The sequence below is a fragment of the Cinclus cinclus genome, chromosome 2, assembly GCF_963662255.1.
Source record: "Cinclus cinclus chromosome 2, bCinCin1.1, whole genome shotgun sequence".
NCBI classification, from domain to species: Eukaryota; Metazoa; Chordata; class Aves; order Passeriformes; family Cinclidae; genus Cinclus; species Cinclus cinclus.
The window spans coordinates 57,074,174-57,092,447 of NC_085047.1; the positions used below are offsets into that span (position 1 = coordinate 57,074,174).

The window sequence follows — 18,274 nt, forward strand, 5'->3', positions numbered from 1 at the left end:
ACTGGCAAAAGAGTGGTTCATTTATTCTAATGGGACACAGATTCACTTGTAAAGATATGAACACATGATCAGAGCTTTTTACTACTGTTACCTTCCTCTGAACCTCTGCATTAGGGTCCTCGAAGTCCTGTTTCTCCCTCTTACCAAACATTATGTTCAAGCCTGGTGAGGGAGATGGCAAAGAGAAAAGCAGCGTGTCTGAAGGCACAGAACACACACTTGTTCCCCAGCACAGTGCTAAGGTATTTATCTATTAATAGCTGTGACCTAGTCATTAAGAAGGAGCAACTTGCTGTCTGCACATCCACTTATTAATGAACATTTCTCCTCTTCTTCTCACCTGATCTTTACAGATGCAGCCCTACCCACATCACTGAGAGCCAGCCATTCAACTTCACATGTGAGAGATTTGCCTCAGCATCCCAAAGCCTGAACAACAGAAGAAAATACCTGTTTCAGAAGAAAATACCTTGTTTCAAGCCTCTCAAGTAAACAGTCATCATTTGCGGTTGGAATGGTGTTGTCTGAGTGAAATGCAAGGTGAAACATAGTTCATGTTTTAGGTAATTTGGTGCCAAATCACTTAGAGACTTTTAAACTAGAGTGACAGCCTTCTTTTGGGGTCCTGTTGCAACAGATAAACCTCACTGTAACTTCTCCTTTGCTTTACAGTAATGCTCCTACAATTGTTCTGCAGAAGTCTCCCTGCATCTGTCTTGTCAGATTACTTAAAGGCTCCCATATTCTGTCTGAAAGATTGTGACAAAGTGCACTGCATCCAGACTGTCCAAGACAGAGGAAATGCATTTCCAGCCAGTCTGGCCGCACAATTGAGACTAGACCAGAATTTCAAACCTGAGAAGATCAAAAGGCTCACATCTTCTGTGTCAGCACATCACTGGAGACTGACTTGTCCACTGTACTGTGACTAGATGCCCTTCTAAATACTGGCTTAAGCCATGGAATGGCCATAAAAATGCTAGTTTTGGCAACCTATTTTCTTGTTCTGGGGGCAGCTAAAAACCTGCTTTGTCTGACTATCCAAGAAATCAAGAGGGACCTCACTGCTCTGTGCAGAAGAAGTCCTGCTGCCTGCTCCATTCTCTCCTGTGCCACCCCCCCCCCCCCCCCCCATGATGTCTGGGAGGAGGAGCCCTCCTTTATTAAACTCTGCTTTTTTTTTAGCAGAGACTGTGAGTATGTCCTCGGACTACAAGCTGGCACACTGTAATCAGAGTTGAGATCCTCAAGCAATTACCTTCTGAAGATCTAGGCCTTACTATCAGAAACTTTGGAAAAAAAATGAAGAAAAACATTATTCCTGACACTAGACAAATTCATGACAGTCACCTACACCATATAACTAGAAGGTGAAATATATCTAAGTAGTGCAAGAAAGTTTCAGAAAGACACGATGTTCCCCAGATGTCTTCAGGCTCTATTGGGATTTTATTAGGTTTCCTGAAAAAAGGGATTCTTGGATCTGAACTAGGAGTTCTTATGCCCAAGCTTCACATATCTCCAAGCTGATGCTCAGTTGCCTGCTTCTGCCCTGCTTCTTCATACACTGGGGAAGTAATAGCAATGATCTCCTTTTCCAGCATATCCATTTGAGCTGTAATGTCCAACACAGTGTTCTTCACAGCATTCAGCTGCAGCTTCAGTTTATTGTAATCTTCTTGGAAGGTACTGCTCACATCATAGAGTTTGTGACAGCACTGTTTCTCCCCAGGAGGATGGTTCATTTTCAGGAAGGTGTGGAGGAGCTCACGTAAGTCCTGGAGAACCCAGAGGATCTCATGCTCTCCCGGCATCCTTGGGGCAGACTCAGCCTTATTCTGAGTTGGAGCAGTGCTCTTCCTTTTACCTTCATGTTTCTGCTGGGAGACTGGGCCTTTTTCCACAGCTGCAATGGTATCGGGGTTCTTCTGAAGATCTGAGCTGGCATCTTTACTCTCTTCATGCACAGTGATGGCTTTTTGGCCTTTCCAGGTAACAGGGAGTGCTTTATTCTCCTGCTGGAAATCCTCAAAGATTTTATTCTTTTCCTGGACTGTCTGAAGAGCTTTTTTGCCTGAGCTGAACTGAAATCCTCTGCTCCTCTCTTGGAAGAATGGAAATGGCTTATTTTTGTTCTTGAGGCTTTGAATAGCGTCAGTATAAATTACCTGGACAGATTTGTTCTGTGACTGGAGATATTGTAGGGCCTTGTTTTCTTCCCAGAGCATCCTGTTTTTGATCCAGAGGACTCGGTTTTCCTGCCAGAGTGCTCTGTTCTCCTCCCAGATGCTCCACTCATTCTGTGCCTTCTTGTTAAAGAGTTTCTGGTGGGAAGGAAAGGGTGGCTGGGAGAAGATGTCATTCACCCACTTCCCATCAAAAAAGACAAACATCTCACCCCTTGGCTTCACCCGAGGGGTGATGTAGTCTGTCTCAGGCTCTGTGTGCTGCATGCTCTGGTTCCTCTGATCAAAGGCAGACATGGCCCTTCTTTAGCAAATTCAGGAGGACTGTGGGAAAAGGCTTCTTCCAGGGCTTCTACAAGAGGCCACTGACCAGTGTCAAGGAGTAGGTGACACAGTGGGGGTGGAGAAGCTTGATTAGGACTGAAAGAACAGGGAACACAAATGCATAGATTTACTGCCAAAATTCCAAATCAGAATTAAACTGCATTAAGGACAGGAGCAAGCAAATAAAACAGTTCTCAGAGTTAACCATGTTGCCCCTCTGATGCTGAAAGGTAAGGAATCCACCAGATACCTGGCTGATAGAAGATGAGAAAATTGGTATTGGTAGATGAAGCAGCACCATGGCAGCACTAAAAGCTTTCTTATAAAAACCAGGACTTTCATTTTATCTCTCTACTTCATTTTTACAGGTCTGAAAGGGAGTAAAATGCAATAATATCTTCTGCCTCAGAATATCCTGCTCTCAAATGACTGATGCACAAACACATTAAAAATTGTTATGTGGCTGAAAAAAACTTTTCAAAATAAAGCATTTTTAAAGGTTCATAGAAACATCTGGCCTTGAGAGCTGGTTTTTCTTGCTGATGCTGAATAGCTTGTGTTAACAGGATGCCAAAAAAAATGTAGTGACAGTTTTGCTTTTTAAAATCCTCAATATGCACAGATCACTTGAAACTCCAAACCAAAGCTTTGGGATATCAGGACCGAGACAGCTCTGTTGCTCTTTGCATGGATTTTTGACAAGGTCCCATCACCATGGTACAAAAACTGTCACAACCCATAGATAATTCTCCATCTTTCATTCTCATTTCTCCTGTCACTCTTCTTCTTTATATCCTTTGATAACTCTGTTATTTTTCTTGCTTTCTAGCCCTGCAATAGTGATTGCTTATCTTTTTTCCTACAGTTCATCTGCCTTTTTTTCACATCATCAGAAAACTCATCTCTAAAATCCATATTACAGGGACAAACCTCTAATGTTTCTCATTTCAGACACAGAAACCTCCAACTTATCTGTTGAACACTCTTCCCTCCTTTCCTCTACTCAAAATATTGCAGCTTAAATCACCTTCTAACCATGAGTGAACTGGGGAAAATGAAGTATTTCAGTTTTTGACATGGAAAAAAAAAGACCAAACAGACAATCAAAAAGTACTATTTTGTGCCAAAGAAAAGCTTGTTTTCTGCAGCTTTAACAGAAATTAAATTTATGTGATTTTCATGATAAAGTTATTTGATCTGAGGATGAACTATTTTTATAACTAAATTGTTGGAATTCTCAGGGTGTCTTCACAGAGTTTCTGACAGCACAATGTGCCATTTTATAATTAAAAAAAAAAAAAAGAAAGTTACTTGTCAAATTTCTCTTAGGTGTATTCCTGCTGAGGTCTCCCAGCTTCCCTGCTGTCCCTTGGAAAGCCCAGTTCTGCTTTTCTCTCTGTGAGGAGAGTTTTACCTTCACGACTCTTGCCCTCATATCTCTACCCCAAACATTAAGCAGGAGTGACCACCACACACAAGCCCCTCATAGCCTCCAGCTCTGCCATCACACTGTGCACCCCCAGTCCCTGTTGTTGCCCTCTCCTTCACAAAACTTGTGGCTCTCCCCTTTCTCTCTCATTGCCACCAAACACTGCAAGCCCAGGATCCTCCAAGTTACTTCTGAGAGGCAATGTCCATAGATGCATCCTGCACCCCTTCCCAAGCTTGTCCAAACACTCATAAAATGACTGCTTTATTTAAAATCCAAAATTCCTTCATTTAGGAGAGGGCTATAGCAATATAGGTCTGTTTGCAATAGCATTTGATTTTATTGCAACCTGTTTACTGTCTGAATTTCAGGGCTGTCTTCCACATCATCTGCTGCTTTATCTCACATCACACTTGCCTTTTCATAATATCATTCATCTGCTTAAAAGGTATTCCCCAAATGCTCTGTTTCGGACAATTTTTTCCACTTACGTTATGTCCAGAGCTATGCATTGCTCCCTCCCTTACACTCTTTCCAACACATCTAATTACATTGGGGCACCCAGTCCCATTTTTTCCCCTAAAAGCCCCAAAATGGGGGTGTGGTGGGGAGTGAAGGGGCAGAGGGCAAATCAGCCAAGGAGGGAACAGACCTCTAATTATCCAGGGAAGATGCAGAACACATCCAGCATCAAAAGCCAGCCCAGACCAGCGTGCCTATCATGGACAAGCAGCTACAGTTCTTAAAGTCACTTACAGATAAAGTGTTTAGATTGCACATTTTCAGGATAAACAGAAATGTATAATATATACGACTTTGAAGGACATTATCTCAGGGGCAATTAAACTTGACAGTGGCTCTGTCAGCTCTTTTGCACTTCCAGGGAGACATCGACCCAAGCTTGAGGGAGACATTTCAAGTTCTCAATGCCTTCCATATTATTTTTTTCCCTCCATCTCTGAATAATCCCAGGAAATGCCAGGCAGCTGGGTGGATGGGCAAGGCAGCCAGCTGCAGGGAAGCCACACCAAATGAAGGCAGGCTGGGCAGTTTGGGAGCACAGCATTACACATTACCCAGCCCATGCTCACCTTGTCAGCGAGGCCAGCGGTGTTCCCTCCCTCTCCCCAGAGCAGAGTGAAGCAGCCCGGTCTGAGGTCTCTGCTGCCAGGGTGTCCAGAGCAGAGGGATCACAGCAGGGATCAGGGGACTGAGGCTGATGTGAGCACTGGCAGGGACCTTGCCCCAGAATCAGCCGCCTGTCCCCTGACCGGTGGCTGTGAACTCCTGCACACCCTCCTTGCACAGCTCACTTCTGCGCTCCTTCCCCACTGTCCTCTCAAGATTAGCTTTGACTTTTCCCAGCACTGTTCTTCTGGGTTATTTCTCATGGAAATGACCTTTCTGCTAGCTCGGCTCCCATGCCCTTTCCTGAACCCAGACTTCCCGATCTCTCTTTGATGCTCATAACTGAGAACAGTTTGGATGGATTCTTTCTCCTTCACTTCCTCTTAAAACAAATTTTGCTTTTATTCTGATTCTTCAAATTCTGTTTGTTGCTGAACTCATATTGATACATTCAAAAATCACTTCCTGGTATGCACTGTGAGAGTTGAAGTTATTTTCTGGGGACAACATGAAGTTCTTCTTTGACTATAAGTTTAAGAGATGACTATAGCTGAACCCTATTAAGAAGAAAATAGAATATATATGACATTCAAACATTGCAGGTTTAGATATTATTTGTAGCAGCCATTTCCATTTCCACATCTTTACATTTCTAATTAAGTCTTTCTTATTTGCTACATCTTTCAGAGCAGATTTTTTTTTTTCTAATCAGGGTTCTTGAATAATAAATACAGCATTTAATTTCTTTTTCAGTGAAAATTACTGAGTTGACATCACCCTCAAGGTGACTACTATTGCTTTAGGAACTTGAAGGTACATTTCAGCTTTGGTGTTATATGAAAATCATAAACTCAGGTATAAAATCCTTCTCTGTAATTGCTCCCTTGCTTATATTTAATCTTGGACAACAAAAACAAATCACAGGTTACTATGGCAACTCCCCAGGGAGTATTCTTCTTTATTTGAGCTCCAGTATCCTGTACAGGAAAACAGAAAAATGTCCTCAAAAGAGAAATTATTTTATCATGGTCTGTTTGTGATTGGCCTGTCATCAGATGGGAATGTAATGGTGCTACCCAGTGCAAACAGTTTTCAGGAGAGGTGACTGAAATGTCCAATCTGAACTTCTGCAGACCCAGGCTATGGTCACTGCGAGTGACCTTTGATGAACATTTTATGGTCTAAAAGCTGACTAGAAATAGAATTGAGAGAAGTGCAGCACAGGACTGATCAGCAGGCAAAGCCTGCTTAATCCAGAACCATGGAGAACTGATTTAGTGGTGAGGGTGCTTTTGCTTTCCTTATGCAGTATTTTCCTTAAAGTTTTGTAAAGTTCTTCTACCAAGTCTGAATTCAAATACCAATACATTTGGATCAAATTCAGTGAATATCATCTGATGTGTTTATGCGCACATCAGAATTGGAAATGCTGCAAGAGCTTACATCAGGATTTTTTATAGTAGCTACACGGATTTCTGAGCTGGACTCTCAAAAGAACTGAGATGTCACTCACAAGATTATAAAGGCAGAAATAATGCTGAGTGCGTTCCACTCCCTGCCAAGAGACAAGTAACCCCTCCTCTGTAAGAGGGGTTTGAAGTAACTTCCCAGCTGCATGCTTTGTCCACAGCTTCAGACCACTCCGATTCTCAAAGGTGTTTCACTATACAAAGAATTAAATATTAATTGGAACCAAAGCCTTTTTCCCCATCCTACCTGCACACTTCATCCTCAGCTGACTTTGTTGTCCTTCTTCTTGGAGATCCAGTTGGATCTAGAAAGGATCCAGTGGGAAGGATGTGTGATCCCAGACACACTCATGTATCATTTTTGATGCTTCAAACTGGGTTGCAAGAAGTCACCATCCAGGGACAGGTTGAAAGCCAGGGGGAAGAGCACAGTATAAACTGCTGCCGTGAAGATTTTTCAAGAAGGACCCTGAAGACCCCATACCAGCATCCTTTATATTAGATAGTAGCATGTACCTGCAGTAAATGGCAGCTCTTTCCACCCTTTGCATCCTTTACCAGAAGATCTGGTAAAGTGTCTGAGGTCAAAATAATCTGTGTAGAGGCTTTTTAGTAAAAAGCATGCTGCATTCCCAAATCTTTATTTGATAAAACCAAAAGTATCTGCTGCCACTTTCTACCATGCCAAACACATTTGTGCTTTTGAAAACCAGCCTCTGTTCATTTCAGTGCAGTGGTCTCACCACGCACTCATCCACTGTTCTCCAGGGCATTAAGCCTGGATGTGAATCCCATCTAGTCACTAAAACGACTCTTGCATAACTGAGTTCTCTTGAATCATCTCCTGATCTCGACAACTGTGTAGGGAGCAAAAATGATGTTTTCTCAGTTTCTGAGGCAGTGAAGTATCTGGAGGGAGAGGTGGTGATATCTCAGCATTGTATTCTGCCCAGGAAGTGACAGTCAGCAGTGTGAAAATCAGTAATGAATAATTCCAGATCAGTTTTTTTTCAGGCAGATAAATGGCTTGAGTGACACACCTATGTCATCACCTATTTGGACTAATTGTCCTTCCAGGTACACTCTCACAGTGCTGCTGCCAGTGTGCCTCAGTGTAACCCTCACAACACTGAGTGTGCAAGTCAACAACCCTGCATTCTCCTGTCAGCACTGGGTCAGCTGAGAGCTGAAATGAGGGGTGGAAATATCTACTTTCATACCTTCCCTCTGATCCGAATTTTATTTTAGACATTGGGTAAGTCATCATTTCCTCAGGTTCTCAATGAGTTTGGGATGCTGACTTTCTGATGCAAGCTGTCAAGAGAATTTAATTCTCCCTTGTAAAGTGCCTTGAACATGAAAGCATGACAGCAAAGAAGCCCTATACACCACTCTTATTTATCCCCCTGATCGTGATACACACATAGTTTACAGGGTGAAATAAAGCATTTAAGTACTGCTAGTAATAGACTTGTTACAGACATGTCAGGCTTTGTGTTGTTCCATCTCAGATCTCATTCTCACTTTGCTTGCTTTGTACTTTAGCTATGAATATTTTTTTAAAAATCATCAAAACCCATGTGCAGTCTCTTGGTCAACTCTAAGCCATTTCCTGTCAACACTGCTCCTGTGTGTTGTGCCACTGTGAGCCTTGCCAACAAAAAACAGCCCAATTACCATGTCACTCTCCTAGTTCTGTCTGAACAGATCAAAATTTACAGAGCACTCCATGCTGCTGAAACAGCCTGTTGTTCACTGTTGAGTAAATACTAGAAGAAATGATCACTGGTGCACTTGTTTCTGCTCTGAAGGCAGAGCTGGCATTGCCCCTGGAGGAGGTCTCTGGCCTTCCCATATATAGGGACAATTTGGAGGGGTACAGTCACCTCAGTGTACTATGTGGGAACATGGGGTATCCCACATGGCTTCCCTGGGATGCCCTGAGAGTCAGGCCTGCCAGCAGGCTGTGCTGGACACACTGTCCCTGATCTCTGATATCCACAAACCCCGAACAGCAATAGGCAGTAGTGATCAGGGAACAGACTTGAGCCCTCAGTGACTTGTCAGCCAAGTGATGCTTCAGCCCTCACCACTGCTCTGATTAGGTCTCTGGTGACTGCACTTGAGCTCTGAGGTCCTGCAAACAGATGCAATGTTTGGGAGTTGGGGGCATTTCAGCTCATTCTGAACCCAGAGCATCTCTTCCATGTGACAAGTCTCTCTGGGTGAGAGGAAAAGTCAGTGGCTCCATTCCTGATTGACAGGGAGAAAATTAAGGGTTCAGGCTTATTAAACAATCTCTAATAGTGATTTATGGGGTCCTGTATATTTTAATCTAACAAAAAAATTTAAATCATCTAATTACCTAAGTGTTTAATCCTGTATATTAATTGTCTATTAGCCACTTCTTAATTATAATGGAATGCTTATCAAATAACATGTGATGGCCACGTAGCACCAATTTAAGTCATTATCAGACTAGCTCCTACTTTAATAAGGATCTCTTTAACTGGAGGCTAACCATTTCACTTTATTTTAAAAGCTCTACAGAAGAGGAAGCAATGACCTAAAAACATAGTATTCCATTAGGACTTTCTAGACCCTTTACTGTAAACACTATCACAAAACCAACCTAAAAAATCCAAGGAACTAGCAAGGAACCTGGAAACCCAGATCTTGTGTTTAAATTTGTCCAAGAGTTCCTTGCTCATGTACACAGGCCTTCCAGCATTTGTACTTGACTTCCTCTTTGTTGGGATGCATCACTCCTGAGCTTGGAGGAAGTGATCCTTGATTATTAACCGGCTTTTCTGGGCCCATCCTCCTTCCAGGGTATTCTACTAAGGAGATCCCTGAGGAGATCAAAGTCTGCTTCCCCAGAGCCCAGATGAGTTTGTTGTATGCTCTCCTCAACGTCTTAAGTATTCTAACTTCGTAATTTTGTGGTCACTTTCAGCCAAGGTTGCCCTCAAGCTTCATATGCCTAGTCAGATACTCTTGTTGGAGAACACAAGGCCCAACATTAGCAGCTTCCCTCATTGCCTCCTCGCTAATATCAGCACATTCCAGGAACGTGCCAGATGGTTTATGGCCTGTTGTGTCGTTCCCCCAGGAGACACCACGGTGGTTGAAGTTCCCTATAAGGACCAGGGCTTGTGAACATGAGATGACTCTCACCAGTCTACAGAGGAGCTAATCTACTTCCCGGTCAGGCAGCCTGTAGCAGACCCCTATTATAATGTCACTTGTCCCTGCTCTCCCTTTAATCCAGACCCAGAAGCTCCAAGGTGGCAGCTGATCCATCCGCAGGCAGAGCTCCATGAACTCCTGATGGTCACTGACATGGAGGGTGACACCTCCTCCTCATCTCCAGACCCTGTCCTTCCTGAAGAGCCTGCATCCCTTCATTCCAACTCTACAGTCCTGCAGGCAAGCACAGTTCTCTAATTCCTCTGGTTTATTCCCCATTCTGCTTTCATTCCATAGAGACATTGAAGCTGGGCCCCCACTGAGCTGAGTTACTGTCTGGAGTGGCTGGAATCACACTGTGCTCCTCTTCAGGTGCTCTCCTACTGACCTGTGACCTCTCTCCAGGCTCTGAGCATCTCTGGCTAGCACTGGCATCACACTGGTGGAGTGGCATGGATTGAGGTTTCCCTCCCCTGGGAACATTAGTTTAAAGCTCTCTTCACCAGCCTGGCAAGTCCATGGGCAAAGATGCTCTTCCCCTTCTCTGGCAGATGAACCCCATCAGCTCCCAGGAGGTCAGGTTTCTCAAAGAGAGCCTCATGAATCTAAGTAGCTGAACCTCTGGTTGTGGCACCAGTGCTGTAACCATCCTAAGATTTTATATGGACCCTTCCCCTGCTGCCCTTTCTGGTTACTCATGCATCATCTTCCAAGAAATTTTGAAACATCTTACTCAGATTTGTACCCATGTTCTAATGAGCAAACACTGCTGAGTGCATCTCTCTCAGTCCTTATAGGCACGCAAGAGTTCTTCTCCCTTTTTTTTTTCTTACTAGATCTGCAGGAGCAGACTTCTAACAAGGGACAGTACCCCTCTGGTAATCTTACCAAAATCAGACTCGGCTTTCAGAATCAATCTTTACCCAGTGGGTTTCTCTAATGGTAGCTGTATCACCTGGTTTTTGCAAAGAGCTCTGCGCTCAGCTCCCAGGACTGTCCTTCCACAGAATTTTTGCTTGTTACAATGGCACACAGATTTTTACTGGAGCTGATGGGCCCATGCAAAGCAAGCATCTTATGAAATATATAAATATCTTGAAGGATGTCTGAAGCTTAGTGCTAGACAGTGTAATTTTGCCAAATTAGAAATGCAAAAAGCACATTAAAGAAAAAAAAGATAATATAGGCTTATAACTAAACTTAAATGTGGAGCAGTACTGAAAGGAGACCATTTCAAGCTCTGTGGAGCACTGGTTTACCTTTTCTAGCACATATCATGATTTGATGGGCCATGGCACTCTTTGCTTAGAGGAACACAATTTTAACATCTGCTCATCCCAGGGTTTAAATTGGTGCCAGAGTACTCTTTTAATGGGATGCCAGAAGGAGAGAGGTTTCAGCAATGAAATAAGAGAATAAACAGTTAGAACACAGGTACTATGGTTAAGCACACCTAGGAACAATTAAACAAGAAATTTTAGAAATGCTATGCAACTCCTAGGAATGATTTCATGCCAGAGAAGAAGCCCCTTTTTATCCATTTCCCTCAACTTTAAACCTGCAAAGTCTGTCCTGAGGTGAATGGAGGTTACAAATTTACCTGGTTTTCCAAAATTGCCTGCAAACCTCTATGCAAGTTTAGGGTCACTGTCTGTCCAAGTGCTCTGTGGTGGCTCTTGAAAAGTAGCTGGAACCAGAACACACATCCACCCAGAGAAATGCAATGAAAAAGAAATAGTTTAACCTGTCTTCATAAGTGTCCAGAGGATATCATTAACATTAATGTAGTCATAAAGCAGCACCTGCTGGCTCAACACAGCACATCTTTGCCTACTGCCAATTAACTCTTCAAAAAATAATAGAGAATAGTTTTTGCCCTTCTGCCCCAAGCACGATAACTTGTTTCCTGTTAAGTTTTATTAATTGTAATGTCCCTGATGCTTTGTCTCACTGAAATGAACAGTCCCATTAGTGACATAAGCTTCATAGCAGGGTGTATCTCAGCAGGAACAAGTGCAGAGTTATTTGGCTTCAAAGATATTACACTGTTTTTTATTACTATTGTTGTTCCTTACTTGTTATAGAGCTTTCACTCCTAACCATCCAGAAGGTAAAAAAACCCACATATCTCAGTCAAAGCACAAATCCCACCTAGTTAAAGGCACAAATTCCACAAAGATGTTCATATTATGGTAATGTCAATGATTCAGTGAGCAAAGTCCAAGGAAAAGGCTTAGGTGTGGCAAATTGTGTGATGAGATGGGCAGAGACACCTCCCCAAAAAAGCTATAACCACGTTTTGCATTGCTAAATGTGAACTGCAGTCAGACTGCTGATGGGAAGAGTGAAGGTGAAGGTGACCCTTCCTCTGCGATCAGGTGTAAGGTGCTGTGACCGTGGTGCTGCACATCGGCTGGGTGCTTCCAGCTTTCACAGCCCTTGGCTCTTCTCCAGGGTCCTTTTAGGATCAGCTCTTGCCCAGTGCACTCAGGCTATACAGCCACCCCTTGTGCAAGGTTTCTGAGTTGGTGTCTGATGAGGTCACTCACTTATACGTAAGCTTTGTGTCTCTGATTTACAGTGTGAAGGTCGCTGTCTCTTCTGCAAGGTGTCTCTTACAGCCTATTTCATGTTCTGTGGCTGAGCTGCCAGCCCTGTGTGAGCAGACACCACCAGGTCTGAGCACTCCTGGTCTGAGCAGAGTTGGCTGTACAAGAAGCAAAGCTAAGCCTGTTCTGCTTAGGGAAAGGACTGCTCTTCCCTTTCCACCTGTATGCAGGGATGAGGTGGCAGACATATGAAATGCATTAAAATATTTTGCATGGTATTTAACCTGAGCATTTTGGCAGAAACCATAATCCATCTGAGCTGTCTGTACAACATAAACATACATTATATGGCAGCCAGCCCACTAACTGAAGAGCTGTTTTGAATAGCACATACACTGAGGTTACACATCGTGCTTATGTTACCCTTCCTATCTTAACAAAGTCACTTGCTGCACAGACAGGATGTCAGGAATATGATTTACTGTATTTGTTTCCGAGTGCATTGCAGGTGATCACAGAGCAGGTATCATTGCTGAATGGACAGACACCAAGGGCACTGGCTCCTGTATTTAGAACAGAAAGACAGCAATGTGCAACCAGTTTCTGTCTAAAGCCAAGTTGCCATTAGTAGCTTGTAGAAAGCTGCACAATTGCTCCTCTAAAAGTGTGCCTGATTGCATGTTTATTCACAAGTTTGAAGTGCACATAAAAGTGCTGCTGCTTCGGTTGCCAAATCTGTCAGTCCTTCTTTTATGAGACAGCCAAGCCTTTCCAGAGCCATGAAATGCTTTGTATTATTTGCTGCTGGGATTGTGACATCTTCTGTATCTAACAAGGTACCTGGAGACCATCCTTCTATTTCTAGGAAAGATTTCTACCTGACACTAATAAGATGACAGCATCCCAACACCACATTTTTGAGGCAGAAAGGGGCACTCCAGTGACCTGGGAAGCCTCATCTGAAATGACTAAACCAAAATCTTACAGACAAGGTACAAGCCATCAACCCATATCTCACTCACCTTCCACCTCAATGCTGATTAATTTCTCCAAGTGTCATCCCAAGAATTGCTGAATGACACAAAAAGAGGTATTTCTGCAGCTCACAGGCCAGTTTTTGCAGTGCATCTTTATCTGCTTTGCCGGATTGATCAAAGATACCATTATCTGCTGTACTCTGCAATCTCATTGACTAGGTTCAGCCTTGCTAACTTCTAGCCTTCAACGATCATAAAGATTGCTAAAAATAAAGTTTGAAAAAAAAGGAAGGCTTCTTTTTTTTTCTGGATTATTGATCTTTATAGAGGTCAAATCTCCTTCACACTCCTCAGAGAAGTTACTTTCTTTCTGATGACAGTGGACGATCTCTTGCAAATTATGAGAGACTAAATAATGCCTAATTATTTGTCTTTGTTTTTTCCTTCTCTTTGCATCAGCTCCACCTCACCAAACACAGAGCCCTTAGAAACCATAGCCAGCCATGTCCATTTACATCCACACATATCCCCCATATTTCTTCTTCTGGGCAAGCCCCAGGCAGTACCGTTTAAAGGCAAAAAGTTCAGATGTAATAAGCACACTTGAGCAAACAAGATCAGAAATTGCTTGCCTCGTTGTTGAAACCCATCACCCTTGATGCACAGCTGCCACCAGTGCACAGCCATACCTGGGTGATGGCAAGAGCTGAGCTGCAGGTCTCCTGGGAGACCTGCCAAAGAAACTGCTTCTGAGATTTAGGTGAATGGTAATGCCAAGTGAAACTATTATCATTCTGTGGGATAGCTGTGCTCTTCGTGAGGAAAACATAGAACTGGAAGCACAGGCACTTACAGGAATCTGAAGCAGTGTTCCTTCCACATTATGCATACTGAAACATCAATACCTGAGAAGTGACATCCCACAACCTTTTTTTTTCCCAAACAAGAGAATCACTGCCAAACTTCCTAAGTAAAGAAAAGCAGATTGGTTAACAAAAGAAATAAAATATGGTTGGAACAAGAAGCTTCTTAAAAATATAGTTCTTTTAAATGCTTTGTCATTTGCAAATACATTTAAAATAAATGATAGAAATAGTGGCTCTTCCTTATATTGACATCTTCTGTACTGTGTCTGAGAAATCACAGGTACAAGTTCACATACATGTCACTGTGCAAAGTGCTTGTGCTAATCATTTTCATGGAGAAAAATAAGCACTTGAAGGACCATATATTTTATGTCATTAATTCAGTTAATGCAGACATCAATCAGATTGTCAAAGCTGTTTACAGCCCATGACTGGATATTTCCAGCTTTTGACATATTATTTCAAAGAGAACCAGAATCCTTGAAACCTAATTTTATAGCTCTCTCTCTCTCTCTCTCTCTGTCTCTCTCTACTAACAATTTTCTTCCCATATTCAATTTTTCCAGTAAACTCTCTATATCATTTGCAGCTGCTTCAGAATTCCACACTCACCAACTTATTAGCAACATCAAGATCACATTATTCCTCTGCCCTGGGTTTCTCCCAAAATTTGCAAGAACTAAGATTAGCCATATTTAGGTGGCTTCAACTAAACTACCACATCCTTCTAAATTAAATTGCTCTGATAATCCTTCATGCATTTGCACATCACTATCTTATAGTTTCTTCCATCCAATTTCAAAAATATACTGTCATTCTTTTCTCTCCATGGTCTTGGTTTTTTTGTTTTTATTTTTTTTCCTTTTGTGCTTAATGACTTTATGTCTGGCTGTTGATTACAAGCTGTGTCTCCTCTGGGGCTTCTTCAAAGTTTAGAACTAGTCTAAGATATATTAGTCCCAAAAGAGGTGTGAGAAGGAAGAAGCATTGGAGAATCTATATTTTTTCTTGTGAAAATTTAGAATCCTGGAATTAGAAATTACCCTCTTTTCTGTATTTTCCTCCAGATGAAAATCATTAAGAAATACCATTTTTTCTCACCATGTATACCACATGTAACAAAACAGGGATTTTGGAGTCAAGTATTTCAAGCCATGAAGACACAACACTCACTTAATCAGTACCAGCACAGGAAATTTCTAGCAACAGGCACTGGAAAGATAAAAGCTCAGATGGTACTTTACACCATCACCAAATGAGATCAGCTCCACCTGATGGACTGTCTTTAAGAGACAGACACTGGACTTGACAACCAGCCCATGAAAAATGAAGAGGTGTGATTTATTCAAAGGACCAAATATCTCACAAAACTGGGCAGGGGGAAGGGACAAAAATGCAGGAAAGGAGAGGGGTCAGACACATTCCAGAACTTGTGCAGGCAACTGCAGCATAAAAACAACCAAACAGTACTACTCCAAGAACTTGGTCATAAAGTTTAATGGCTTATTATCTATACAAAGACTTCAGCAACACAGTAAGAAGTGCCTGTTTTCTCTCACTTCTCATCTTTATTGTTGAGTGCTTTCTTTTCTGTCTCTCTCTCTCTCCATTTTAATCTAAACAGTATATCTGGTTTGAGTGTGACTATAAAGCAGACTCTTAGCAGGGACAGAGGTGTGTGCCAACTGGAAACAGCTCTGCTCCCATCCTTTCCCAAGGTCACTCCCCACCAGCCCCACCTGAGGGCAACAAGCCTGCAGTGCTGTGATCAGCCAAGAATGTGCTCCAAGGGTAACAAAGAGACAGCATGCCCCTAGTAGCTTGCTGGGTTGTGCTTGCATGCCGCAAGATTTCGAATCTTTGAGGTGCTGTCAAACATTGTTTTCCTTCAAGACATGTATTAAACACTGGATTATAGAGTGTCGTGATAGGTTTGCATGAAGGACATTGTGAGACTGACTGACAGACTGATGGGATAAAGATGTCAGGAAAACATTCAAAATTTACTTTTGGCAAAAGTCGAGAAACAGAAGTAGAAAGCATTCCAAATCTTGTTGCAAATAGGCTTTCCCACAGATTTATTGGGGAAAATAAATGTGCAGATTCTGAGACTCTACTTTGAATCAGATTAATGATTTGAGATGCTCCATCATTCTCTACATCATATGAACTGCAGACTTTTGATTTCCCAGACTCTGCTAATAACAAGCCTTGTAATTAGGTATCTGCCCTTTGCAATCAGCACTATGGCTTTCTGTTCATAGGAGAAAAATTGTAGGGTAGAAGAACCACTCAAGAGCACAGGAAAGCTGTCACTGGTGTAGTGTGGCTGGCTAATGGTTTCAGACACATTATTCAGTATGTAGCATGCTAATAAAAATGTTCTTACTCATTTATCTGTCTGATTGAACCCACACAAGTTTTGGGTGCGAGCTCATTTTCTCAGACTCCAGTAATTAAATAACAGATTTCTTCTGATTTCCTCCTTCCCTGTACCCATGAGCTATTTGCCTGGATGACTGGATACAGACTGTTCCTGCTCATTAGACAAGATTTGCTTTTGAAGTTTGATACAGCAAGATGATGTAGAAAGGTGTGATGGAGAGATGCTGCCTAGGGATTTACCCTCCCATTTTACCCTGTTTTTTATTTTGCCCATGCAGTTTGCTGGTTTCTGTTCTTTGACTTAAAAAGAAGAGCCCAAGCATGTCAGCAGCCAAAAATCAGACTGTTATTTGACTATCTTGGAAAGCTTTGAGAGTCAGCAACAAAGAGACTTCAGTGTAAAACCTTGGCCTGTTGAAGTCACAACAACATCAAATGCGTGAGGGATTTTACATCCTATGGTAGAGAGTCTTGCCAGTCTTATCACAGCCATTAGAAGCAAAAGTGTGAGAGAATAAATCTGATTACACTGCCTACAGTAAGATAAAAGTCTGCTGCTCACTGCACTGCATTGTTGATAACACAGCAACTCCACAAGCCATTCTAGTGGAGCTCCTCTGGACCCCATTTTAAGTCTGGAGAAGTAAATTTTTCAACCAAGTTGTCTCTGACTACATTTTGAAAATTAATTTAATGCCAGTGCATCCCATTCTTCACTCCAGCAAAACTGCCTTCGGAGAAAGCAATGACAGCTCTCAGACATAATTTTCTGTGCAGTACTTGCCTGAGAGTCTCTTCATCTCTGAGGTTTCCAAAGCCAGGAGGGTTATTTTCAGGGACACACATATTAAAATTAATACTAAATTCAAAGGACCACATGCTGTGGGGCTTGATTGGATTTGGACAAAGAATGTCACTTTCTGAAGTCAACCTGCATGTAGATAATTTTTTTTTCACCACGTAATCATGATTGTGAGAACGTAAATCATGCGAATTACAATGAGTGGAGTTGATGAACGTGCACCACAGGAACTCCAATCCTCTTGGAGGTCACCACTGGAGAAAGTCCCTTCCCTAGGGTTTGATTTCTACTGCCTGGCACATTCCCTCCTTAGCCACACTCTTTTGAGGGAGATGAGAGGTACACTGCCTTTGCTTCTGCTTTTTCTATAACCTATCTATCCTTTTAACAGGAAAATGAAGCCCAGTAAGTGTCCTGGAAAGACTTCCTGTATTTTTTCTACTTTTCTTTACAACCAGGCTCTTAATAATTGGATATAAAGTGAAAATCCTCAGAAGCTCAAGAGTGAAGTCTGCAAGTATGCAGGAATTCAGTCCTCTCAATATTTATGTTTAGCATTAAATACTTCATGCAAAAACAATGACTTTGACTCCCAAGGCCTTCCCTCTCTTATCTCAAAAACTGTTCATACATATGCTGCAGGATCCCTATGCAAATATAAAAAGGGGATTAAGTTGTACGTGTAGTAAATCCTGTTTTTACATTAAACAGGCAAGAGCTAACAGAGGGCCTTTGGATTATAAATAGATCCCTCTTTGCTGAGCAGACTAAAGCATTCTTACCTCTGGCTTCCCTGCCATGGAGGAATTGACTTTTTCCTGGTGAGAAACTAAAGTGAATTATAAAATCTATAGTGTATTAGAGGTATGTTCTGTAAAATAAACTATTTTGATTTAAATAACTGTATATTAGAGAATATGCCCTGCCTCCACAATGCCACTCCCTGTTTTGCAATGGGAATCTGTGCCCC

The 18,274-nt window shown here is 42.2% G+C and overlaps 1 protein-coding gene across 1 annotated transcript; it reads right to left on the reverse strand.

The window, feature by feature from the left end:
• Positions 1-1,511: 1,511 nt before the first annotated feature.
• Positions 1,512-2,483, reverse strand: CBY2 (chibby family member 2). Its single transcript, XM_062514766.1, has one exon. The coding sequence runs from the start codon at positions 2,481-2,483 to the stop codon at positions 1,512-1,514; it is 972 nt and encodes a 323-aa protein (XP_062370750.1).
• Positions 2,484-18,274: the final 15,791 nt, after the last annotated feature.

Excerpts from the sequence above, each read along its gene's own strand:
- CBY2 (XM_062514766.1), bottom strand. The coding sequence starts at position 2,483 with ATGTCTGCCTTTGATCAGAGGAACCAGAGCATGCAGCACACAGAGCCT.